The 26,895-nt window shown below is 36.6% G+C and overlaps 1 protein-coding gene across 2 annotated transcripts in view; it reads right to left on the bottom strand.

Moving 5' to 3' along the window:
* Window positions 1–26,895, bottom strand: part of TANC1 (tetratricopeptide repeat, ankyrin repeat and coiled-coil containing 1) — a 290,552-nt gene that overhangs the window by 104,856 nt on the left and 158,801 nt on the right. For both annotated transcript variants that reach the window (XM_056793909.1, XM_056793910.1), the window contains one exon: window positions 9,129–9,233. In XM_056793909.1, coding sequence (XP_056649887.1) covers window positions 9,129–9,233 — 105 coding nt within the window. The remainder of the gene's footprint in view (window positions 1–9,128; window positions 9,234–26,895) is intronic.

The following is a 26,895-nucleotide window of genomic DNA, read 5'->3' as shown; positions in this document are numbered from 1 at the left end:
GAAGAGAAGGGGGCATATGGGAAAAATAGGGGAAAGGTAAAATCAAGACAACTTGGAAACAGATGGGAGATAGCTGTGAAAGAGAGTGAGATGTCAGGGAGGTCACCCAAGTTATGAGCTTTGATGACTTAAGAGAATAGTGATACTCAACAATAATAGAGAAGTTAAGACGGAAAAGTGTTGGGGAAAAGATGAATTTAGTTTTGGACGTGTGGATTTGAAGAGGTCTTACTGTATATCCACATTGAGGGGTATAAAATGCAGTTGGAAATGTAAGATTAGGGAGAAAGGCAACAGGCATGGGCTACCTGAAACCACAGAAACTGATCCAATCACAGAGTGAAATAATATAGACAAAGAATAAAATAGGTCCCAGGAAAAAGCCTTGGGGGACGTTCATTGTTACCAGAGAAGAACTAGATGAAGATCCAGCAAAGAAGGCAGAGAAGGAGCAGTAAGATAGGCAGGAGAAGAACCAGGAGGGAGCAGTTTCATAAATAGAATCAACAGTGTCAATGCAGAGAGATCCAAGAGAATGAAGATTGAGAAAAGGCCATTAGGTCTGACAATTCTTTGTTAGCTTGCAGAGAGCAACCATTTTGGTTGACTGGATTAGGAAGCCAAACTGCAAAGAGTTAAGAAAAAAATAAAAGAGAAAGAAGTAGTGATATCTATTATAGATGTTCTTCTCAAGAAGTTTAGCCCCTCAAAAGGCAGGAGAGACATCAGACAATAGTTACAGATCTAGATTGGTTTTTTGAGAATGGTACAGATATAGGAATGTTTGTAGTCAATAGGAAAGCAGATAAGGCACAAATGCATATTAATGAAAGACTAGGGATGACAGAGGAGGAAATCTGCAGAAGAAGACAAAATGGAATGGGAATCCCTCCTGTATGTAGAGGAGTTTGCCTTGGCAAGGAAAAAGGTCACTAACCCATATTCAGCTTCTATATAAAGTGTATAAAAGAAGTAGTCGCGCCAAATCAGCATCAGCCCAGGCACACCTAAGAGAAAACTACCTCACAACAGGATCAGTACCATTTCCCTCTACCCACTCTCCCAAGTCCTCAGCTGGAGCCTCACCAAGATAAGAGGGGCACCCACTTGGAAATCATGGACCAGAACCAATATGCAGTGTCAGGCCACAGCAGAGTGGGAAGAGGGCGAATTAGGTGGGCTGTGTAAGAAGAGGAGGCATAGTTTCATTGTTGCCCTTTTCTCCAGGACCCTCCCACATAATACACTCAGTCACTGCACAGTTATCTGGCCACACCTCTACACCAGAATTATCCATTTCTGGTACAACCTGTATTACATGGGATTTTTGCCAGATAATATTCTGGGTTAGCAACTATTGGGAGGAAGTAGAGGAGGAGGGACAACTTGGGGAACCTTTGATATCATCAAATTTGCTTTGACAAACAAAGCTGCCATCTCTGCCACACTTAGGGTTTTCTAAGGGCCCTCAAGTTCCAAAACATACATGCATCTATTGTTTTATTACATCTGTATTTCTACAGAAACCCACTTGCCTCTTTTTGCTCAGCAATTCAGCCTAGAGCAAAAACTAGGGGTAGGGAATCCAAGACTCTTTGTAAATCAAGTCCAATCATCATTAAATACCAAATTTTTCTTCTGGAAAACATATGAAAAACCTAAATTTAAATAACAAAAGTGAAAATAGGCACAAAAATTAATATTTCCCGTCTAGGGATCTACTCATTAGCACAAAACCATCAAAAACCTTCTGTGGTACCAGAGCAAACATTTCACAGATCTTTTTTTCAGCACCTAGATCTATTTTTCCTCTCCTTTCAAAGCATTACTCTTTCAAGAAGATTCTCATCCTTTCCACATACCCCATCCTCACCTGCCACCCTAGCTCCAAAGCTCCATTACCCTTTGATGGCTCCCCATCCTCTTTCTTCCTACTGTCCTCTCTTTCTGTATTCCTTGGTTTAGGTCAACTCAATTATGCATTCAATGTATCTCTAATTTCCACCATCTTTTTCTCTGATGGTGATCTTTTCAGTCCAGTTTAAGGGAAGGGCTGTTGGGTGAAGATGCTATTTTAGTAAAGGCAGGCTCACCAGTGATAAGCATTAGTAACAAGATAGAAATATGTTGAATATTTTCTTCTCCTGTTCTCTATTTTGAAGCTAGCTGAAGAGTTGGAAAGCTGAAAACCTAAGTCCTCATTTTTAATTTTAAAAAATAAAATAAAAATCCTACCAGAAAATTCTGAATTACTCTTTTTATATCTGTAGGTAATGTTAAAGTACGGTAGAACCTACTTTACTAATTAATGTCTGCACCAGGTTGTTTCTAATGTTTTGTTTTGTTTTTAAGTCATGGCCCATTTATTTCATAGCAAACAATAATTTGCTTCTACTACAAATAGAAAATAATAAACATCTTAACTAGCTAGGTAAACTTTGAAAGGTTCACCTTCAGTATTAGCATGGAAAGGCATGAGAATAATAGATCTCAATCCCTAACCCTTCTCCAATATTCCACAAAGTATTAGGAATAATAATATTTCAAGTAATAGTTTTTAATGAATATTCCCCCCTAATCTTACATCCTATTACTACAAATGTGCTGTTGGAAGGGGTTTGTTTGTTTCATATAGAACATTCATCATCTTTCCTTTCTGAAACAGGTAAAAGACCATGCCTGAATTACAAAAATTAGTTTAATCATGTAATGATGATTATATAATGCTGACTATAATAATAAACAACCTATACAACTCTCTCATTTATACAATCTTCTCAACATATATGAGTAAGATCCACTCTCCAATCCTTCCCTTCTAGTATTGAGAAAAGAGGATATTCTCTCTCTCTCTCTCTCTCTCTTTCTCTCTCTTTCTCTCTCTGTCTCTCTCTGTCTCTCTCTCTGTCACTCTGTCTCTCTCTCTCTGTCTCTCTCTGTCTCTCTCTCTCTCTGTCTCTCTCTGTCTCTCTCTCTCTCTCTCTGTCACTCTGTCTCTCTCTCTCTGTCTCTCTCTCTCTCTCTGTGTCTCTCTCTCTCTCTCTCTCTCTCTCTCTCTCTCTCTCTCTCTCTCTCTCTCTCTCTGTCTCTCTCTCTCTCTGTCTCTCTCTCTCTCTCTGTCTCTCTCTCTCTCTCTCTCTCTCTCTCTCTCTCTCACACACACACAATCTTCTACTTATCTTCTGGTGTCCATTCCTTTCTACCTCTTCATCACCTTTAACCTTTTTCCTCTCCATAGATCTTTTCCCTCCTATCTTCAAACATGTTCAAACTTAAAAAAAAAAAAATAAACCCTACTATCCCAACAATTATCCAAACTTTCCTTCCTTTCACGATCAAATTTAACATATGATCTAATCATGACTTTCACTTTCCACCTACTACTTCCTTGAACACCTACTACCTGGCTTGCAACCCCACCACTCTAATGAGCCCCAGGAGTTTTGTGATGCCTCTCCTGATGGATCTAATGACTCTTTCTAGTTCTCTTTTTTGATCAATAAATAAGCATTTATTAAATTGATTCTTTGTGGCAGGGAGTTATAAAGAGAAGAGATGGCATGATCTCTGCTCTCAAGGAGTTTACATTCTATTGTGGAGATGTGTGTAGACAGGGCATCTCAAAAGTCTTAGAAAAGCTTTAATAACTTAATAGCTTACAGCCAAACTAACACTCCTGAATCATTCTGTATGTCAACAAAAGGAACAGGGGCTAGACCAGTGATTCCAATTGTATATTCAACTGACACTTATCAATGCAAGTCAACACTGCCTGTAACTTGCAGTTTTGGAGAGCTCGCTAGGGTACTGGGAAGGGGGTCACAGAGGCAGCTCTCTAGTCACAACATCAGTGAGTGCCACAGCATGGCTAATATGGAAATATTTTGAATAATTTCACCAGTATAACTAATATACTAGTCAATGGATGGGAGAAGGGCTAGAGGGAGGGAAAGAACTTAGAATTCCAATTTTTTTTAATGAATGTTAGAGTATAATTTAAAAAATATAAAAGGTCTTAAGGAACAGCTGTGTAGCTCAGTGGATTGAGAGCCAGACCTAGAGACAGGATGTCCTAGGTTCAAATCTGGCTTCAGACACTTCCCAGCTATGTGACCCTGGGCAAGTCACTTAACCCCCATTGCCTAGCCCTTACCACTCTTCTGCCTTAGAACCAATACATAGTATAGATTCCAAGATGGAAGGTAAGGGTTTTTGCTTGTTTTTTAAATAAATAAACAAATAAACAAACAATGAATGAAAGAATGAACAAGCAAACAAACAAATAAAATGAAATGAAATGAAATAAAATGAAATGAAATAAAATAAAATAAAATAAAATAAAATAAAATAAAATAAAATAAAATAAAATAAAATAAAATAAAATAAAATAAAATGTCCTTGGGAATTAGCCCAATCCCAATATCACCTTGTAAGTCTAGGTTATAAATATATCTAGCCTGGATCCTACAACACCCTACTATTTTATTTCCTCACCTTGAATCCACCCCACACTCCACCATAATCCCAATTGATCAACTACTCAAACTAATCTGCTTTCCATACATATTTAAATGTAATTACTTGGGGGGTTTTCCTTCTTCAACTATACAGCAGTTATATCTTTATAGTCAATAAACAAACTTATTTGGATGGGTTATGATTCTTCCCCTCCCCAGTTCTTTCACACGAATACTTTTTTCAACTGCCTCAAGACTCCATAAAATCAAAGATCTGAAACTAAAATGGACCTTAGACTTTATTTTACATTTGAGTAAACAGAGGCCCTGGAAGGATTTAAATGGCTTGTCTGCACAAGTCACAAGCATCAAAGGTAAGATTTGAACACAGAACTTTGTCTCCAGAGCCAGTGGTCTTACCAAGATTTTATGTTTGCACCTTCTTATCAATGTCTATATCATCATTAGAGAATATGTATGCTTAATATTATTTAATACTAAGCATCAATTATGTATAGATTTTAAGTGCTTAGAATCTATATGTCTAAAAGAAGACAGATCACTTTACTTCCTGGGGTCTCCTCTTCTTTATCTGTCAAATGAAGAAGTTGGGTTAGAATACCACTAATGTGCCTTTTGGATTCATATGATGACTCTCAAGAAGAATACATTTAAGGTGTTCCTAAAGGAAAACACAAGCACGATAAGCTTTTTTTTTTTTAAACCCTTTCCTTCCATCTTAGAATCAATATTCTGAGGCAGAAGGAGCAATAATGAGTAGGCACATAGTTAGGAAAATCAGCTAGGAAATATTTGAGGTCAAATTGGAACCCAGGACCCCCATCTGTAGTCTTGGCTCAAAATCCATTGAACTACACAGCTGCCCCCAAGACCTTTTATTTTTCTTTAATTATACTTTAACATTCATTTAAAAAAATTTGGAGTTCCAAGTTCTTTCCCTCCCTCCAGCCCTTCTCCCATCCATTGACCAGTATATTAGCTTTATTTTTTTGTAAGTCAATTATTTCACAATAAAACCTCAGAAAGAGGCAATTCACTGCTCGCTGGCTATGGGAGGGAGTGGGAGGAGGGGAAGGAAACAATATGAATCATGTAACCATGGGAAAATATTCTAAATTAATTAATTAAAGTAAAGAGGCAACTCACTAGACTAAGATAAATCTAAAAACATAATCAGGCTTCATATTTCACAAGTCAGTATATTTCACAGGTAGTTTAAGTTAGGGTAGGTTTTCTTAAGTTTTTGAGCTTCATCTGTATCCAACAAAGATCCATCCATTCTGGAAATAGGTATCGCAACTACCCCTTGTCCAAAGTAAAATACTAAATTCTCATCTAAGACGCAAAGCTGATTTTTAGAGATTACTCTAACATTTTTGTTTCACCAAAGGAAAAAAGAACTACAGTGGTTATCTTCCTATAAAACCTTCTCTAAGGACCAACAAGGTGCTTAGAATATGAGAGGCATTTAATAACTGCCTATTAAATAGAAACTGTTTTGTTGACTCATGATTGTCTTTCTGGGTCTAAATCTCAAATTCTTCTTTTTTTTCTTCTTCTGATGCTTCTTCAGGTACAACGACTTAAATGTAAAGACTTTATTTTCATCTATGGCAAAATTAATTAACCCCACTGAGGTTCAAAATTCTACAAGGATTACTAACCACGAGTGTCATGTTCAATTCCTTTACACAAATGCCTCTTGAGTTGATTTTTTTTTTTACAGATCACTCTGATGATGTTTCCCTTCGTCCCAAAGTGCATGACCTCATTCCTATAAAAGCCACAATGGTTTCCTAAATCTTAAGCGATACCCCTTCCACTCAACTTCTCCTTCCCATTCAGAGATACAGGGTGGGGAGAAGGAAAGAGAAAAAGAGTTTGCTTCTTTTGTTCTGGGTACAAAGACATTTTCTGGCGCTTCAAGGATAAGTCATGTCAGGGCTGGGGCTCGGTTACAAGTGGGAATAGCTGATGTTGAATCAGAAGGCTCAGTTCTCAAGAGAGGAGAAAAGCACATGAGCAAGCCCTGGGCTCCTCTAACAACACTTCTGGCCTGGGGCCACATATGCACTTGAACTTACTTCAGACCGGACCTACCTCCCCAAAGAAGAAAAGAGAACTCATTCTGGGATTCTGAGAGAGCAAGAGAACTCCGCAAGGGGGAATCGTCCCTTTTCCCAACTGCAGAAAATAGTCTCCACTGGAGTTTTTAAAAGGCATCATTTTAGAGACGGTGAATAATTCCGTAGCAGCCTCCCCATCCAGGCAGGGATTAAGAACTGTTATCGGCAGGGAAGCACATGGTGTCTGAGATAGCCCATCTGGCAGCTGCCTGGCCAATGGGACTCACTGGTTAAACAGAAGAGGTTAAGGGCAATGTAACTTATTCTAGAAGAGTTCCAACACGGAACTCAGAGGTTTTAACACGGAAACTGGCGCTGTTAATACTCACTTACATGTTTCAAGTTTTCTACCTTCTTCCCTGTTCCTATACATTATTGATCTATCTATCTATATCTCTACAGCTATCTCTCTATCTAGATATCTATAAATATGGGAGGGGGAGGGCAGAATATTCATAGACACCCATACAGACAGTCCCAGATACTTTAATAATACAGACACGGCTGTGTCTCTACTGGATGAAAGAAATGAAAAAGAAAACTGATGCTCTCTATCTCAGTGGCTCTCCTACCACCAGTGCCTTCTCTCTCATCTTCTGAACCCACCAAGCAAGGGGTCCTAGCACTAGTCCTCTCTCTTCCTTCCTAGGTTCCACTCCAGTATCCTCACTCTCTTCCCTGTCTCCACTTCCATTCTTCCTTACTCCATCCCCAACCCTTCTGGGCTTGGGGCACCCATATCCACCCTCTCCAACAAGCACTTTTGCCGGTAGCAGAGGATTCCCAAATTTGCTTGAATAGTTATGTCCAGGGGGTGCATTGTATTCACATGTTCATCTAAAATAGAGAATCTCATGGGGCAGCTGGATGGCTCAGTGAATTGAGAGCCAGGCCTAGAGACGGGAGGTCCCAGGTTCAAATCTGACCTCAGACACTTCCCAGCTGTGTGACCCTGGGCAAGTCACTTGACCCCCATTACCTAGCCCTTACTGCTCTTCTGCCTTGGAACCAATACACAGTATTGATTCCAAAAGGTGAGGTGAGCTAAGGGCATGCATACATACATTCATACATAAGGGAATAAATAAACATGTAAATAAATAAATGAATGAATGATTAAATATAGATAAATAGATGAATAAATGAATAAATAGATAGCTAAATAAATGAATGAATTAGTAAATGAATGAGTGAATAAATGAATGAATGAACAAACCAATGAACAAATGAATGAATGAGTGAAATAGAGAATCTCATTTTTTAATGAGAATTTTTTTTAAATAAATGGTTATAGGAAGCAATTTAACATAGTGGACAGAGCACTGAATTTAAGTGTAAAGAAGACCTGAATTCTAATTATTCCATTAGTTAACTCTGGGCAAACCACATTTAATCCTTAGGGGCCTATTTCCTCATATGAGAGAATTTTACTCTTGATCTTTAAGGAACTTCTCAGTTCTAAATCTAAGACCCCAGGAGGTTAAGTTTTAATCAACGGCACCATATTCCAATAGGTTAGACTATAGATCTAATCATCAATGTTATTTTTATAGATAATATATTAATACATACAATATTATTTTTAAGATTTCTAGTTTACAAAAGTAATGAATTAAAAAATTCATCTACATAGGATGAATTATTTTATTTTAATCCTCACAATGGCTGTTACAATAATTATGAATTTCTCCATTTTACAAAACTAAATAGACCAAATGGGCTAGCTTATAAACTCAATCATCACTTATAGCACTTTTTATCATGGAAAAATATGTTACAAGTGCCAAATCAATTTACAGACGGCCTTTTTTTTTAAATAGTTATTTTTATAAAGTAAAGTTGACCTGTATAGGAATTAATAAGTGAATTCTTAAGATTCAGATCAAAAGAATGAAGAATGCTATTAATAAATCTAGTATGTGCAATGACTTCATTTAATGTTAGCTAAACATACTTCCAGAAATTTACAGCCATGGGGGGTGAAAAAATACAAATAAAACAATTTTCAATGTATCATATTAAATCCATGTGGAGGGTTTCTCTTCCTTACTATTAAAAGGCTCGTGTTGGTTCTATTTAAAGATTTAGGAGATGTTTAAAAATCTAAATTCACTTTACCTAGTCCACTTTAATGAAAGCTTGATCCTTTGCTATAAAAGCCTTCTTTCTCCAAGACTGAACTTTTTTACATGGGGAAGGAAGGGCTGGTTGCAAACAAAAGCATTACTCTCGATGACAGTTACTTTTTTTTATCCCTGTTGGAAGACAGCAAAGGAGGAGTGGGGTGGGAGGATAACTAGAGCTCAACAAATGCACACATACTCATTCACCAACACACCCACTCAAAAATGTACATAGATAACCAGTTCTCAGTAACTACTTCAGGAAAACCTTCCCTATGACAACCAGACAGTCCAGGAAAGTATTCCTTTTAAAAGACATTGGAATTACTTTAATAGCTTTCTCTGAAATGGAGATTATTGTTGTGTTTAAAAAAAAAAAAGCACTGGAAATACACTCTTACCATTCTGATTGGACTCTGTTGACTCTGACACTTTTCTCAATGGTATTATAACGGCATCTCCTGGCACACGGGGACTCTCCACGTACTTGGGCTTCCTGATTGGACCTGCAGTGGAAAAGATCCATGGGTGTCTAATTTTTTCCAGATGCAAACAAAGCTCCCGAATGAATGTACAGTATGTGTCCCTCACCAAGTTCCAAATAAGTCTAAAGGAAATGCTACTCTCCCCCCACCACCAGACACACACAACCCACCCCACCCACAACCAACCACTTCAGTCGGAATCGGGGAATGTCCAGTCAGGCTGCCAGAGAAGAAACCACATTAGTCCAGTTTGGGAATGTAAACTCTGGCAGTAAACAAAAGCCGATAATTTTCTGTGTGACATTCCTAAAGCTGCCTTCAGTGCATGTAAAGTGGGTGATTTTGACAAGTTCAAACCTGGACAGTTCATAGTGAGGGCTCCTATATTCAGAACGATTTTCCCCCCTGAATGAAGATTATTTGCTGTCTGGTATCTATGAAGCAGGAGATGAAGATTGCAAGAAGACACTGTGTACCATTAACACACCCCAAATACTTCAGTACACAGCAGCCGCATTTTATCTCTGGGCATTTTATCCCACTGGTGATGCAAAGCCTAATTGTGGGGGGTAAGAGAAAAGCAATTTTCTTGGAAGTTAACTACATTTGCCCTGGAGGAGCCACTCCCTGCTTCTGATTCTATAAGTATTTAATGCCTTTCCTTTTCCACCACCACCCTCCATTTTTTATGAAAAATCAAAATACTTAAAGATCAATATTCTGACTGTCCCTTTCAAGTTACAAGGATTACTAATTACTTAAAAATAAAAACAGTGGCAATAAAAATTTCAGAAAGGTTACAACTATATTAGTAACAGCAAAAAAGAAACATTTTAAATGAACAGAAAGAACAACCAAGTGTAACACAGAAAACACTAAGACATTAACTTAAGGAAGAATTTGAGGGCTACTAACTAACAATGTAACCTCAAACAAGTTATTCTAAATTCTCTAAATCTCAACAGAATCCATCTATTGAATTAATGGGTGATTTTTGAGGTCTCATCTCTCTTTAATATTCTATTGGTCTGAGAATTTTAAAACTCCCTAAAAGTGATTAACAGTGAGTGATACTGCCATCTAAAGGTTTACTACAAAAAAAACTTTCTATACTTTTATTATAAAATAAATCCATTAATCCATGTAGTATTTAGGTATCTATTTTTAAACTGGCCAACAATAAATAGATTTTTAAAAATAATTTCCTTAAAATTTTATTAATATATTTTTTTTAATTTGCCACCATATGAAAGAAAATCACATTAAACCTTTTTGTAACGGGGCTTAAAAACTGGAGGATCCCAGATCCAATTTCTATTTTTATACTGTTTTTAAATTATGTATTGCAGGGGAGAGGAAGTGTTTTTTCATGAGGAAAAGGAAAAGGAAAATAGAGCTACTCTTATGAAGTATATACCTACACCAGATAGGAACAAACAAGTATACTCTGTGGCTTCTATTACTAATCACTCATCTTTGAATGAAACATCTTTGGCAACCTCAAGTGCTCAAAGGAAGTGGGGGGAAATTCTGTCTAATGGGGTCAGTCCATGATCCTTAAATCTCTCCCTACAGTCTCATTTAGATAACCATTGAACAAGGACAATTTTCTACCCAATCCAAATCTAAGTGTTATAACAGAGTCACAGGAAACAAAAAAAGTCTGAGAGTTTTCTAATATCAAACTCTTTCTAAAAAGGTAGTATAACAGCTACGGAGAATAGCAGGTTACTGCTACTGTTCTTGAATTTATTCCAATCCACCTCTTTCAGACCCATTCCTGTGAGGGGAGGCAATGCATACAGGGGTTTAAAAAATTCCCATGCCTGCCTGGCAATGAAGAAATGTGGAAAAATCAGTCTTTGCTGCTATTGTGGGGAAAAGTGGAGGGGGAAGTAACTTTCAGTATATCAAACCTTCCAGTTGCCAATTCTTTCATTACCCCAAAGTATAGCACATCTGGATCCAAAATGGTGCCAGAAGGCTGGACAGGACACAGAAAGCTTCCCACCCAACTTTCTGCTATTCATTGGCACCTGAACTACCCTAAGGATAGGAATGTGAGAAGACAGACTAATATTAGCAAGCAAACAAATATCTTTCACTCAAATTGTTCCTTTTATTTAAGTCAAACCTCACACGTAGCTGTGCCTAAAATACTATTAAAATGGAATCAATTTATAAAAATCTTTAGGATATTGTTCTGTTTTCCTTTCTCTGATTTTCTGAGAAGTGTCTGAGGCCAGATTTGAACCTTGGACCTCCCATCTCTGAGCCTGGCTCTCAATCCACTCAGCTACCCAGCTGCCCCCAGCACATGAATCTTAACAGAACATTATTACTATGTTGTAAGTTAACAAATGTAAAGAATACTGAGAATCATGGAAAGATCTAAATGAACTGAGGCAGAGTGAAGTAATTAAGCAAAACAAAGAAAAAAATATACAAGTAAATTATAAGAATATAAATGGGAAGAACCACAAAATCAATTAAAAGTGAATATTGTAGCTTTTACTTTTTCTAATCTGGAAAATTTTAATTAATTAATTGATTGATTTAGGGTATTTTTCCATTGTTACATGATTCATGTTCTTTCCCTCCCCTCACCCCTCCTCTCCCATAGCCAACACACAATTCCACTGGGTTTTACATGTGTCATGATCCATATTATTAATATTTGCACTAGGGTGATCATTTAGAGTCTACATCCCCAATCATACCCCCATCGACCCATGTGATCAAGCAGTTGTTTTTCTTCTGTGTTTCTACTATCACAGTTCTTTCTCTGGACAGGGATAGAGTTTTAAAAGTAAATACTGTAAAGAAAAAACATTAATCCCAAAGAAGGATAAGAAAAGATAGGTCTACTCCAACTCCTTTTAAAAATGGGAGAGGTCAATAGCTATGAAATATTGACTCTTACACATTTTTTCAAAGGATCAATTTGATTTGCTAAATTTTCTGTCTCTTCCTCCTCTTTTATTTCCTTTTACAAACACTATTTGTAATTTGCTGTGGCTCAGTGGATAAACTGCCAGGCCTGGAGTCAGGAGGTCCTAGGTTCAAATCTAGATTCATACACTTCCCAGCTGTGTGGCCCTGGGCAAGTCACTTAACTCCAATTGCCTACCTCCTATCATTCTTATGCCTTAGAACCAATACTTTCTACCAGTTCTAACATAGAAGATAAAGGCTTTTTTTTTTTTTAATGAATAATTTATTATAGGGAATAGCTTTGGAGAAAAGAAGGCAGAAGGAGAAATTCTAATGACATAAAAAACAAAATATCAAAAAAATTATTTTAAAAATCATTCTGAGTCCTTATATTATTCAGCAGAGATACTGGGGGCAAAATCATCAAAATATATGGAAAAGAATCACCTCTGACTGAAGAGCCTATATGGACAGGCTGGGCTCAGCACTAATGGAAGACTTGACTTCATCATATCAATGAAATTTATTCATAGTCATATTTAACTGGAAAAGGAATATTGTTTGTTTTTTAACTATATATTTAATTAACTAAACTTGTCTAATTTAACCTAACAAGTACGAGATAATTGAGGGCTTATGTTCACTTCTCTGAGCCCATTTTCTTATGAGAAAAAAAATGGAGTTAATACATTTGTATTACCAAACTCCTCACAGGGTTGTGAATAAACTGTTTTGTAAACTGCAAAGCACAATAAGTAAATGTGATCTATTTTTTTTCCCTCTAATATACAACCCAGAATAGTGCTCTTTGTAGACATTTAATAAATGTTCGCTGAACTGGATGACTGAGACATTTCATATTCATGGGCTCTACTGCTAGAATGGGCCTTTGTAGTCATCTAAGCTCCTCATTTTACAGAGCCAGGATTAGAGCAGGGGATTGCTGACTCCATTCAGAGCTCTTGACACTGTATCATGCTCTCTATGTTTTCTTAAAACAAGGTGTCAAACGCACAACATTGACAACACTCTCGAGTACACCCAAACCAGGCTGAAAAGTAATCCTGAAACATCTTTTAAAAAATAAATTAAAAGACAATGAAGGTTAGATAATATTAATAATGTGATTTTCTAAATCAATATGGAGTCTCTAGGAGCACTCTGAGATAGAAGGGCAAGATCTGGCAATGAGAATTAAGTGGCTTTCCCTCAGAGTCACACAGCTAGCTAGGCAGTGTCTTGAGGTTAGATTTGCACCCAGATCTTTCTGACTCAAGACCTGGCATTCTATCCACTGTGTCACCCAGCTTCCCTAAGCCCCCACTTCTTTTTGAGTTTGACAACATCGATTTTGACATCAAAGATGCCAATAAAATCATTAGACCACTAAAATTCAACTTTGGGCAAGCCACTTGATTTCTCTGCACCTCCATTTCCAAATCTATAAAAAGGGGGGAGCTACTTTTTGTGACAACAAAGAACTGCAGAATAAAGGGGCGCCCATCAATTGGGGAATGGCTGAACAAACTGTGGTATATGATGGTGATGGAATACTACTGTGCTATAAGAATGATGAACAGGATGATTTCAGAAAGAGCTAGGAAGACCTGCATGAACTGATGCAGAGTGAAATAAGCAGAACCAGGAGAACATTATACTCTGTAACTGCAATATTGTGGCATGATCAACTGTGATAGACTTTGCTACTAACAGCAATAGCCATGGTTGAGGACAATTCTGAGGGGCTTAGGAAAAAGAATGCTTTCCTCTCCAGAGAAAGAACTGTTGGAGTAGGAATGCAGGTGAAAACTTATGATTTATCACTTGTTTATTTGGGTATATGATTTGGGGTTGGAGTTTTATAAGATTATTCACTTATAAAAATGAATAATAAGGAAACATGCTTTCCCTGATAATACATGTATAACCCAAATTGTTGTTGATCAGCTCCAGGAGGGGGAGGGAAGAAGGGAGAGAGGACAATCCAGATCATATAACTTCAGAAAACTTATGTGGAAATTTGTCATTAAAATAAAAATAATCAAACAAAATAAAATGAGGGTGCTAAATAACCTCAAACGAATCTCTCAAGCCAAAATCTTTGAACCTATGTTATCTGAAGAGAGCTTTAAAAATAGTTGCCCGGTTACCGTCAGGACCTACATAACTGGCTTTGACTAATAAAATGTATCTTTTATAACAGAAAGGAGGTAGTAGGTACAGATATATTTTATTACCACCCCTAGGCTCTTTGTTGAACGGTTCCCTCACAGAAGACACTCCCTGATATAGCTAGGAATTTCTTGTTATGCCACCTTTCATTCAAGTTGAACTGAGTAAGGCATATTCTTAGCCTCTGTGCTATTCCTTCTCTACCTTCCTCCAGGAATGTATGAAAGCTTAGCCTATGTCTGTGTGTCTGTCTGTGTGTGTCTGTCTGTCTGTCTGTCTGTGTCTCTCTCTCTTATATCAATGTCTCAATGTCCCCACTCAAATTCATGCCTGATAACAAATGAGTGCAGTCAAGCAAAATAAATAAACAAATTGACTATATCAACTTCTTGAGGGCAGCAACTTGGCATAGCAGCTTTTCAATCATTTATTCACTCATTCATTCATTTATTCATCTATGAAAATTCATACTTCATTTTGTACCTATGGTTGTGATCAGCTCCCTCCAGAGCACCAGATCCCTACAATTCTTCCTCTTTTCCCACAGGGAAGAAATGGGAACTTCTGTGGGGACAATCAGTTATGATACTCAGCTCTCTGAGCTGGTTTACTTCTAATGCATACATTTCCCCCCTACTCCATCTGTGAAAACCAGTCACCTACACATGAAATATAGCATATTTCTGCAAACAAAGCATGGTAAAGCCAGTAAGAGAACAGAAGAATCAAGGAATCCTAGAGTTGAAAGGAATCTTCCCAAATTAATATGAACATAATATACAAGCCCCTATAAAGTGTACTAAGATATGATCAGTTGTCCTATTTCTTTTATTGATTGATTGATTGATTGATTGATTGATTGATTGATTCATTCATTCGTTTGTTTTTAAGAACCTGGTGGCCAGACTGGAAATCATAGGGAATATCGACAGCTCAATCCTAATATCAGCACGTGGAAAGGTCAGCCCCATTTCTGTGTGCTGGTCTGCCCCTCCTTAAGCAGCATGTTGGGAGGCAGTTGGGAGGTTATGGCTCACTATATTTATTCCAGACTTAGGACCCAAGATTGCCCTAATCAAATGTGGTTCAGAACTCTAGAGCTCAGGAGATCCTCTGGCCTGGCCTCTTGGGCAGCTAGAACTAGAAGGAGGGCAGTAGCTATATTCTAACGTGGATACTGTGATGAAGAATCTAGGATATCCAATGGAAATAACTAGACCAATAGATTTCTCCTTCCCAGACCAGCACTCCCCTCACACCATGTGCCCATTCCTATTCAACTAAGGTTAATAAATACCCAGAGAATCGGAAAAAGAGCAAACTCCATGGAAACTAAGCCCAGTATTTAATGCCTTATCTGTGCTTTTAATTTACCAGATATCCCATCTGCAAACAGAAAGCTCTTGTTTATACTTCAGTTCTTTTATGTAAAGTTGCTATACTTCAAACACTGTTAAAGTCTGTAATATATAATTAATAAAAATTATATATTTTATTTGGTTTCAAAGACATCGGAGTATGCTTTCTTGGGCATCCAGTTTTTTCTTTGTTTCATACACATATAGAGAAAGACAGAAAAAAAGGGAATGTGCATACTTCAAACCTGTAAAAGGCAGTTTCTAAATTTCAAGGTAAAACAATTGATCATACTGAGACGGACAGACAGACAGAGATGTGACAGATGAGAGACCGATAAAAAATAATGGTCAAAAATGTCATTAGATGCAGAGAGAGTTTTAAAAAGAACACACAAAATAAAATAAAACAGATATACAAACACCAAAAAGAGGTCAAATTCCAATCATCCCAAAGGCCTGAACATAAACTTTATCCTGGGAAGGGTAGACTAGTAGAGGAATAACACTTGCCTACTTCTTTAATTGTATATGGACCTGGAGGCTGTTTGCTGAGGAAATGTCAATCTTTTCATCATTATGTTCTATAGTGATTTAAAATCCATTTGCTGCCCCTAAGGCATAAAGTTCCCCTTAGGATTCAGCATCTCACTTTCATGTGAATATCCAAATACATTTTCTCTTGAAGTCTGTTTTGCTGACCTTTCTGACACTTTAATCAACAGAAGCCCCTATTCCATGGCTATCAAACCACCCAATAAGGAATATTTTCAACAACAGAGAAATAGAAGAGACACAAACCAGGTTTCATCTCCAGGGTGTGAAAAAGAAGGGCAGGGGTTAGGATTCATTTCTGAATATTTCAGTAAACGGAAGGAAAAAGCAATATTTGGTATTTGGAAACACCTGAGGCTACTCATTGCCTTTAAAATAGATCTTACACAGTGGCAGCATCTGAAGTGTGTGAAAAGCAACACTTATACATTATCAGTCATTCATAGTTTTTCAGCTTCTTGAACTTTCACAGAGAAGGTTCCCATCTATTTCATCCCATTCAAGTTTCCATTTCATGTGGGGCTGTTTCCCTCTTTACATTATGACCAATTGTTAAAGGACAAGGTGGAAAATAAAGGACAGGGGAGGGAAGGTGTGGAATGGAGGAATAAGAGGTACAAGAGAGAATTTGATTTTGCCTTTTACCATGACAATTATATTGAATGTGCATTTTGAAATAAGGGAATTGTCAGAAAATTGCAATGCAATGCTGGTTTGAAGGCATTAAAAAAACTACAAAGAACATCAAATATCTTTTATTTTTATCATTCTAAGATTCTCTTTCTTTGCCCCCCCCCCCCCACTTCTCCTTCACCCAACCCAGAGAAAGTATTGGATCTGGAACTATGGTAAAGGAAAAAGTGTGAATTTAAATTTTTTATAATAATCAGGAAAAGGAGTCAGTACAGAGGGAGAAAAGAGTACTGTTTTGTTTTTAAAAGCATAGAAAATAGGTCATTAGTTAATGGAAATAAGTTTTCTAGCAAAATTCTCAAGTCCCTTATCACATTTAAAAACTAGGTCGATAGGGAAAATGAAAGACAAATTCTCAAATTTGTACTGTATACTTTTTATGATGCATATGAAAGTGGGAAATCAAAAATATGAATGAGGTTAAATATGAATTCCCTTTGGTGGCTTGAAATCTAGAAATACTTGAAAGAAGAATATCACCCAGGAAAAATTGGACTATAGAATTCACATCTCATTTTACATGAACGAGTAAAATGAAGGTCTTTTTAAGAGTACATATTTCCAAAGCTAAATCTGTAGGTCTTTACTTTAATGTTTGTTCCATTAAAACAAAATAATTTGATTAAATTTGGGGAGCATGGGATAGTTTCTTTGTCAGATCTCTGGACATGGGAAGAATGTATGATCAAACAAGAGATAGAGACCATTAGGAGATGTAAAATTAATAATGTTGATTATATTATCTTTAGAAGGGAAACAACAAAAGGGGGAGTGGGGATGTATAGCACATTTCTCTGATAAAGGTCTCATTTCTCAAATATATAGAGAACTGGGTCAAATTAATAAGAATAAAAAAATTCCGTAATTGAAAAATAGAGGATATGAAAAGGCAGTTTTTAGAAGAAATCGAAGCTTTCTATATTCATATGAAAAAATGCTCTAAATGAATACTGATTTAAAAAATACAAATGAAAACAAATCGTAGGTACTACTAACTCATACTTATTTGATTGGCCAATGTGATAGTAAAGGAAAGTGATAAATATTGAAGATGTGGCAGAATTGGGACACTAATCTTGGTGGGACTGTGAATTTATCATTCTGGAAGAAAAATTTGGAACTATAACCAAAGGGCTATAAAACTGTGTGTACCCTTTGATCTAGTAATATCACTACTAGGTCTGTATCCCAAAGAGATTTAAAAAATGAAGAAAAGGGCCTATTAGTACAAAAATATTTATAGCAGCCCTTTTTGTGGTGGGAAAGAATTAGAAATTGAGGGATTATACATCCATTGGGGAATGGCTGAACAAATTGTGGTATATGATGGTGATAGAATAGTATAGTATAGTATAGCATAAGAAATAATGAACAGTACACTTCAGAAGAAAAAAAAAAACTAGAAAGACCTTTACGAACCGATACAGAGTGAAGTAACCAGAACCAGGAGACTATTGTACACAGTAACAGCAAAACTGTTACTATGATCAACTGTGAATGACTTACTTTTCTCATCAATAGAATGATCCAAGACAAATGTGAAGGACATCGGACAAAGAATGCTATTCACATTCAGAGAAAGAACTAATGGAGTCAAAATGCAGATAAAAGTAAACTGTTTTCCATTTCATTTTGTGTTCTTTTTTGAAGGGCTTGGTTTCATATTAATATTCTCTCACAGTATAATCAGTATGGAAAGATGTATTGTTGGTTATACATGTATAACTCAGATCAAATTGCTTAGGGAGAGAGAGAAAGAAGGTAATGAGATGGTTTGGATCTTATAATTTCAGAAAATGTATGTTAAAAATTATTACATGTGATTAGGAAAAATATTTTAAAAGGTAATGTGGGTATGTATGTATGTGTGTGTATGTATGTATGTGTATATGTAAAAAACCCAACAGGAATGCAGTTCCTGCAGTAGTTAAACATCAAATGGTAGTATAAATGAGTTAAATCATAAAATTAAGTATTTGGGGTGGAATGATAGGCTTCTGATTTAAATATTTGTATTTCATTCTATTTAACCTAAAATAAATGTTAAATGGGATTTCTGAGGGAGGAAAAATCTGATCATTATATGTCAACAACACAGGATTTGATCTGTTTTCCAATTCTTATCAAGGCAACTATTTGTCCACTTTTTTCCTTGTGATACTCACCAGCAACACACTCCCTTGATGTGTCTATTTTTTTTAAAAGCATTCAGAATAAAAACTCCTTTCCTCAAAAGAAAACATAAGTCTCCCAATGGATAGACCCCATTTTTGATGTTAGATTCATTAAAACAACTATCAGTTTTATTTAAAACCACTATTCCAATCTCAAGGATTCTTGACTTCTTCTGACAGGGACTGCAGGAATCACCTAGTTCGTCTTTCATTTTACAAAGAAACTGGGATTCAGAAAGATGAACACTCTTAATGGGGTCCTCTTCCCCAAATCTCAAGCTATTCCATCTAAGCGCTAAGAAACTTTTTTAACTACTGATAGGACTCTGGGAATTCCCTAATCAATCCATGTTAATTTCCCTGGTCAGGCAACACCATCAATGGCTTGCTAAAAACTTTTACAATAAAATCTGTTGTTGTTCAGCAGTGCCCAACTTTCCATGATCTAATTTGGAGTTTTCTTGGCAAAGACAATGGAGTATTTGCCATTTCCTTCTCCACTTTATTTTACAGATAAGGAAACCAAGGCAAACAGAGTTTCAGTGACGTGCCCTGGGTGGATCACAGAGCTAGTGTCTGAGGCTAGATTTAACTCAAAGAGACCCATCTCCTGACTCCAGGGCACATGTACTCTTCACTGCACCACCTATCTGCCCAACACAGAAGAGAATTAATAAATAATTGGTGATTAATTTAAAACACTTCCTGGGGCAGCTGGAAAGTTCAGTGGATTGAGAGCCAGGGCTAGAGACAGGAGGTCTTGGGTTCAAATTTGACCTCAGACACTTCCCAGCTATGTGACTCTGGACAAGTCACATTGCCTGGCTCTTACCACTCTTCTGCTTTAAAACCAATACACAGTATTGATTCTAGGGTGGAAAGTAAGGGTTTATTTAAAAAAGAAAAAGAAGAAGAAAACTTTGTCAAAATTACACATTAATAGATTTCCTAAAGGCTTTGCTCTATACATATATTATCTCATTCATTTATAATAAAACTATGACAAAGTATCAGGTAATATTCTCTTCAATTTACAGATGAGAAAACTAAGGCTTGTCTGTAGTCACATAAGTGTTAAGGATCAAGGTCAAGATTCAAAATTGGCTTTCTCCTAACTCAAGAAATCCAGCAGTCTACACCAGACATTTTAGAAATCCATGAAATCTAGTGGTCTACACCAGACATGCTCCTTTATGGCCAGAAAAAAAAATTTAAATAATTGGAAAATATTTAACAATATTTAATTTAATAATAAAATATAGTAGAAAATAATATTTGTTTTTTTTTTTTAAAAAGGGGGGGAACATGCTCAAACTGGTAAATGGAATTTTATTAAGTACTATTTCCTTATGAAAAAAGTTCTTTTCTCCTTTTCAAAGACTGCCAAAAAAAATCTATCTAAACAGTACTACAGCAGGGACACTGAAGCCAAAGTTAGAGAGGTTCCTCCTACTTAGTAGTATGTTAAGTGGCATCTTGTTGTTTGAAATTTGGAGACCCTTGATGTTCCCTCAGGCTTTCAAGGACAGAGAACATATTGCAATCCATGAGGTCACAGTTACCAGTCCAGGAGGTCAGAGGCACCACAGACAGGTCCAAGATAAGAAAGGGGGAAAAAAAGGTCATGGATTCTAAATAGTGCTGAGATGTAAAGAACTGACCTGAACACTGACTTCCAAAGGGCTGTACAAATCTTATTTGTCTAGCTACCTAGTGAATAGTGGGGAGCGCTAGGAGGAGGCAGAGAGAGGGGGAATCTAGGCAACAAATATAAGAGGATTTTAAGAAATGATTATTTCCAAGCTTTTTTTAAAGTGTCTAAAACATATCCAATTCTGCATAGATGTAAAGACTGTTTTTTTAAATTTCTTTTTCAAGGCAAATTAATTGTTAATAAATAATTTCTCAATATACCTTGAAATAGCAAAGCTACCTTTTGGAATTAAAACTAGAATTTGAAATCACTGCTTAAAAAAAAAAAGGTAAGATCTGAGAGTTTCTTCTATGCCAACCACGCATTAAGAATTCAGGCTTGTTTCTTTACAAATTATCTATTTTTAAGTAAAGAATGATCTCAATTAGGAGGTCACAAGACCTGCCATCCGAAAGTTCAGGGATTTGTGTCAAACCTCACAAATATGCAACCTCCAATTAACTCCAAAAGTTAACAAAAACAAATTAAAAGAGTAACAAAATATGTAATTAGTTTAAAATGAAGGTTAGGATTCTATACTCACAAGCTCATAGTTTCAGAACTAAGAGGGACTTGTGAAACCATCTAGTTCAGCTCCTTTACAGATAAGGAAATTGAGGCCCAGGGAAGTTATGATTTTTTTTAAACCCTTACCTTATGTCTTAGTATAAGTTCTAAGACAGAGGAGTTAGCAAGAGCTAGAGAATTGGGGTTAAGTGACTTGACACAGTTAACAAGTATCTGAGACCATATTTGAACTCTGTCTCCAAGCCTGGCTCTCTATCAGATATGCTATTTAGCTACCCCAGAGGTTTTAATTCTTGCTGGGGGTCATATATGTCTCAAAAGCTACATTTGAACCCAGATCCTCTGACTCAAGGGTTGGTGGTTTTTCTAATGTACCTTGGCATATGTTTCACAAAGAGAAATATTTACTCAAGGGAAAAAAGTTCCTTCATTATTCCTTCAGTAAACAGTTGACACCCTGAAACTTGGAATTTGATTTCTAATATCAATAGACATTTTTAAAAGACTTTAATTATACGCTTCAATTGGGGAATGACTGAACAAATTGTGGTATCTGTTGGTGATGGAATACTATTCTGTTCAAAGGAATAATGAAATGGAAGAATTCCATGTGACCTGGAACAACCTCCAAGAATTTATGTGAGAGGGGTGGAACCAGGAGAACATTGTACACAGAGATGGATACACTGTGGTACAATCTAATGTAATGGACTTCGCTACTAGCAGCTGTGTGATGGAGGAACTCATGAGAAAGAAGCTATCCACATCCAGAGAAAGAACTGTGGGAGCAGAAGAAAAACCACTGCTTGATCACATGGGTCGATGGGGATATGGTTGGGGATGTAGACTCTAAAGGATCACCTTAGTGCAAACAATAATATGGAAATAGGTCTTGATCAATGACACATGTAAAACCCAGCAGAATTATGTGTCAGCTACAGGAGGGGGCAGGAGGAGAGGAAGAAAAGAACATGAATCTTGTAACCATGGAAAAATACCCCAAATTAAAAAAAGACTTTAATTAAAATTTTATTAAGTTTTTATTAAAATTACATTATATACAAGAGTAGCCAATGCGGGCAGGTAAGTGACTATGTGGAGAGAGAATCAGGCTAAGATCTAGGTTCAAACCTAGCCTCAAGGTACTTCTTAGCTTTGTGATCCTGGGCAAGGCACTAAATCCCAAATGCCTAGCCCTTACATCTCTTCTACCTCAGAACTGATGCTTAATATTGATTCTAAGCAGGAAGATACAGTTTATTTTTTTTTCCTTAAAGTAGCCAACCATATTGAAGTTACAGATACTTAGAAACCAGTGAAATGCCCTCCTTGGGAGTAAGGTAGGCATTTAATATATTCTCATGAGAAATCACCTTAAAGATGTATGTTAAACGCCTTTAGTACTAGAAGTCATTTATGAACCTAAAGGTTCACTAGCAAAGTGATATTCTGGCCACCTCTACTGCTTAGAAATATGATGAATGAATATTTAATAACAGTACCACTAGAGGAGCTTTTGAAATAATAAATGTGTTTTGTTGTATTTTTTAAGGATTACTACTAATCTGTAACCTGTTAGAACCCTTTACACAACTGACAAAAACAATCCCCCAAAACTCAAGGGGGAAGAAGACACCAGTCACAACTATTCCAGCATCGCTATTATTCCCACATTTCTACGTCCAGTGCACTAAGCACTCCATAAAACTGAGTAAAGTTTTCCACATTAAATCTCCCACATAGTCACAACTTAGTTCTCGTTTAATTTTCCCAAGTTGCCAAAGAAAGTAAAATCTGAAGTGTCTAGAAACCTTTTTGGTTAGCTCACCCTCAGAAATTGTTCTCCAAAGTTTTAAGACCCTACTGTTGGGGTTATAATCTTCAAGACAGCTTATTTTATATATACACATGCCTCTCTGATAGATTCAGTTATTAGAACAAAAACAGACTGTCTGGCTGCTTCTTGGTCCAGAATTTTTTTCATTTAATGACTCCCTGTAATATTAAACCCTTGCTTTACAACTACAAAGCAGTTACCCGGGGTCAACATCAAGGCAAAATTAAATCATCACACAAATCCCCAGTCTTCTCTCACTCTTCCTTCTCTCTCTTTTTTAAATTCTCAACTTAAACACTCCATGACCTGCTGTCTTATCCTGTGCCCTGGAACTCCAGGGCAGTTGAGATTTCTCCTTCCACCCCCACAATACTTTCTCACACATTGTGGCGTATGTTAATCAGATGCTCTGGCTTTTTTCCACAGCTGCCTACTTAGCCCCTCTTCCCATGAATATAAAAACATTTTTTGCACACCTGGGAAAAGGAAGAGAGGAAGCTAATAAAGTAATAACTCCCCAACTTGCCTACAGCTTGGGAGAGATTTCAAAAGATAAAATAAATGGCTCAGGTCTGTTCCAAGATGACATTCAGGCATTAAGCAATTCTGAACAAACAGACCAAAGGCATATTCTAATTATTATATTCTATTATAGTTCTGAAGGTAAATTATCACTCTTCCCCCTCTTTCTACTAAAGGAAGTTTTTTTTTTTTTAATAATGTTACTTTAATCAATGCAAGGGCCTGAAATCATGTTTATAAAAATAAAGTGAATGACTATAAAAAACAGAAAAAAAATGTTACTTTGATTTATATTTTTGATGAATAATGGTAAAGTCAGACCAATCAGAAAGGATCTGAAAGCTTAAAGTAATTAAGTATCTGAACAATCACAGAGTTCAGTCATCAGCTTTTGGCCCAAGAGCCACAAAACTCAGGGAAATATCTTTTTCTACACATTTTTGTTTATTGAGCATTTACCACAAGGTGGAGCTCCCTCAATGCTAAATTTCAAACTAAACCCAAAAGGCTACACTCTGCTGGAAACTTCTTTTAAAAGTTTCTTCTCCATGAATCCAGATCTTTCTCCAAGCAGGTGGCAACAGTACACACAGTAAAGCTATTTTAATAAAATTTTAAAAACATTTTGATAAGAACAATTTCAAGAATCAACAGGCAGTCAAACAACACATGGGCTAAAAAATACTGATAACCAAAATATTTTGAGAGGTATAATTGGGGAAAATAGAAGTAGCAACTCATTTGCAATTAGCATAGATTCTGTTCTAGGTTTAAAAATACACTCATGGGGAAGCTAGGTAACACGATACACAGAAAACCAGCCCTGGAATTAGGTCTTGGGTTCAAATCTGATCTCAGACACTTTCAAGCCATGACCTTGGCAAGTCATTTAACTAACACCTAGCCTTTACAGCAATTCCAATAATTCCAAAGGTTTTTTTTAACGCTGTAACTGAAGTCTCATTAGCAGACCCAGAAGTTAACTGCTTTATTGAAATAGCTGACCAAATAAGAATCAAGACTACCCATCTGCCAATCCATCTTTCTTTCTATTCATCTGTCTTTCTAACTATGAAGCAAGAGCAAGAATGATATTAAGATACATGTTAATAAACCTAACATCAGTTTATAGGAATTACTTAGGCATCATGGAGCAAACTAAATCTGCATGGACCCAGAGGGAAAAACTAAGGCAAAAAAGTTTTAAGTGATACAGATATTATGTTTAATACAAGGAGGAACCTTCTAGAACTCTCCTAAAGATGAAGGGATTATTTTGCAAATGAGTTCTTTGCATTAAGTCAAGAGTGTATTAAATCAACAATCTAAATTTTGGGAGTCAGATAGCCCTATCTGCAAAAAAAAATAATAATTTTTGAACATACATTTCCTTTGTGTATATTACTTACAAATCATATATATATAAATATATATATACACATATAAAACTGTTCCAACAATTATGTACAATTATAAAACGTCTATATTGAAAAGAAAAGTAAAAATTATGAGATAAAGATGAAATAATATTGTCTCCTAGAGTAACTAGGGATCAGACAGCAAGGTGGCTCTAGATATGCTAGAAATGTAAGGGTTTTTAATTATGTGACCATGGGTACAATGTATATGGCCATCTCCATGATGTCTTATGTAAAATTAAGATATTAATGAGGTTAAGGAAATCTACATACTGTACAAATTATAGTATTATTAGGTTGTTATGTTATTAGTATTAAGTTTATTGTAGTTAGTAATATGTGAATATAACGTATAGGAAATATACTAGGAGTAAATAAATCCATGTGGATATCTAGTGGATAGCACCGAGCCTAGAGTCAGAAAGACCAGAGTTGCAATTCTACCTCAGACACATCCTAGTTGTGTGACTGTGGACAGGTCATTTAACCTTTTTTTTGCCTGAATCCATTAGGGGGGAAAATGGCAAACCACTGCAGTATCTTTTGTTTAGGGTAGCTAATGGTCCAGTAGAGTTCTGAAGTTCTGAGCCTAGAGTCAAGAAGACTCATCGTCCTGAATTTAAATTCAGCCTCAGAAACTATCTGTATAGCCCTGGGAAAATCACTTCATTATTATTATTATTATCATTATTAAACTGGGGAGCAACAGGAAGTGACATCAAGAAAACTGCTTTAAAAAGGGCAGCTCAAAGATTCTCTTTGTGTAGGTGAGCTGGACTGGTGGAGGAGATCTTTTCCCTGGATCCTGCCTCTGCTTGCGGTGATGAGTGAATGATTCCTTCCTTGGTGCTTTGGTGAGGTGACCCTCTCTGCTCGTTGGCACTTCAGTGGGACAATCCCTTCAGAGTGAGTTCTGATGAGATTCTTGGAGGTCTTAGCCTCCTGTGCACTGAAGGTTCTCAGGAGATTCTTCAGCATCTGCTGGCTCTTTGGATTTTGGCTTCCTAATTAGGACTTTGGATTCTGGTGAGATTCACTTTCAGATTCACATTTGAAGTCTGGAGACATTAGGATTAAACTTATTGTATTTGTCATTAGGCAGTACTTTTTGTCTCTTTATCTACATTTTTTCACTTTCATTCTTTCCACCTCTTTGTAAATAAAGTTGCTAAAAAGGTTCAGCTGGGTAGTTCAGTGGATTGAGAGCCAATCCTAGAGATGGGAGGTCCTGGGTTCAAATCTGACCTCAGACACTTCTCAGCTGTGTGATCCTGGGCAAGTCACTTAACCCCCATTACCTAGCCCTTACCACTCTTCTGCCATGGAACCAATACATAGTATTAATTCTAAGATGTAAGGGTTTTTAAAAATAATAATAAAGCTGCTAAAAGTCATTTTGACTTAAGCTATAATATTTTTAAATTGGTGACCACAATATTACTTTAGAACTTTCTATTAGCATAAAAACCTAAATTTAAATTCTTACGGGGAGGGCTGAGGACCAGTATGTAGAAATGGAGGACAATGTAATGAGATATTATAATTGATGCAAACCCCTCATGCCTGCCTGCCCATCTTGTGGTCATCCCTCTGGCCAAACCAAAGTGAAAAAGGGGAAATAGATCTGTGGTGGCTGCCCCTAGGTAAAAAACCCACCCCACCCCACCATATGTCCCTCCTGCAGCCACTAGGAAAGCAGGAGTGGTTGGGTCCCAATGGAACTGTTAGTGCCTAAACATTTGGAGTAGGAGTTTGACAAAAATACTGAGAGCAGTTTGGGAAAACACAAAACATTTATTTGG

The sequence above is a fragment of the Monodelphis domestica genome, chromosome 4, assembly GCF_027887165.1.
Source record: "Monodelphis domestica isolate mMonDom1 chromosome 4, mMonDom1.pri, whole genome shotgun sequence".
Classification (NCBI taxonomy): Eukaryota; Metazoa; Chordata; class Mammalia; order Didelphimorphia; family Didelphidae; genus Monodelphis; species Monodelphis domestica.
Note: the sequence above shows the minus strand (reverse complement) of the source record. Positions and strands in the feature narration are given on the sequence as shown.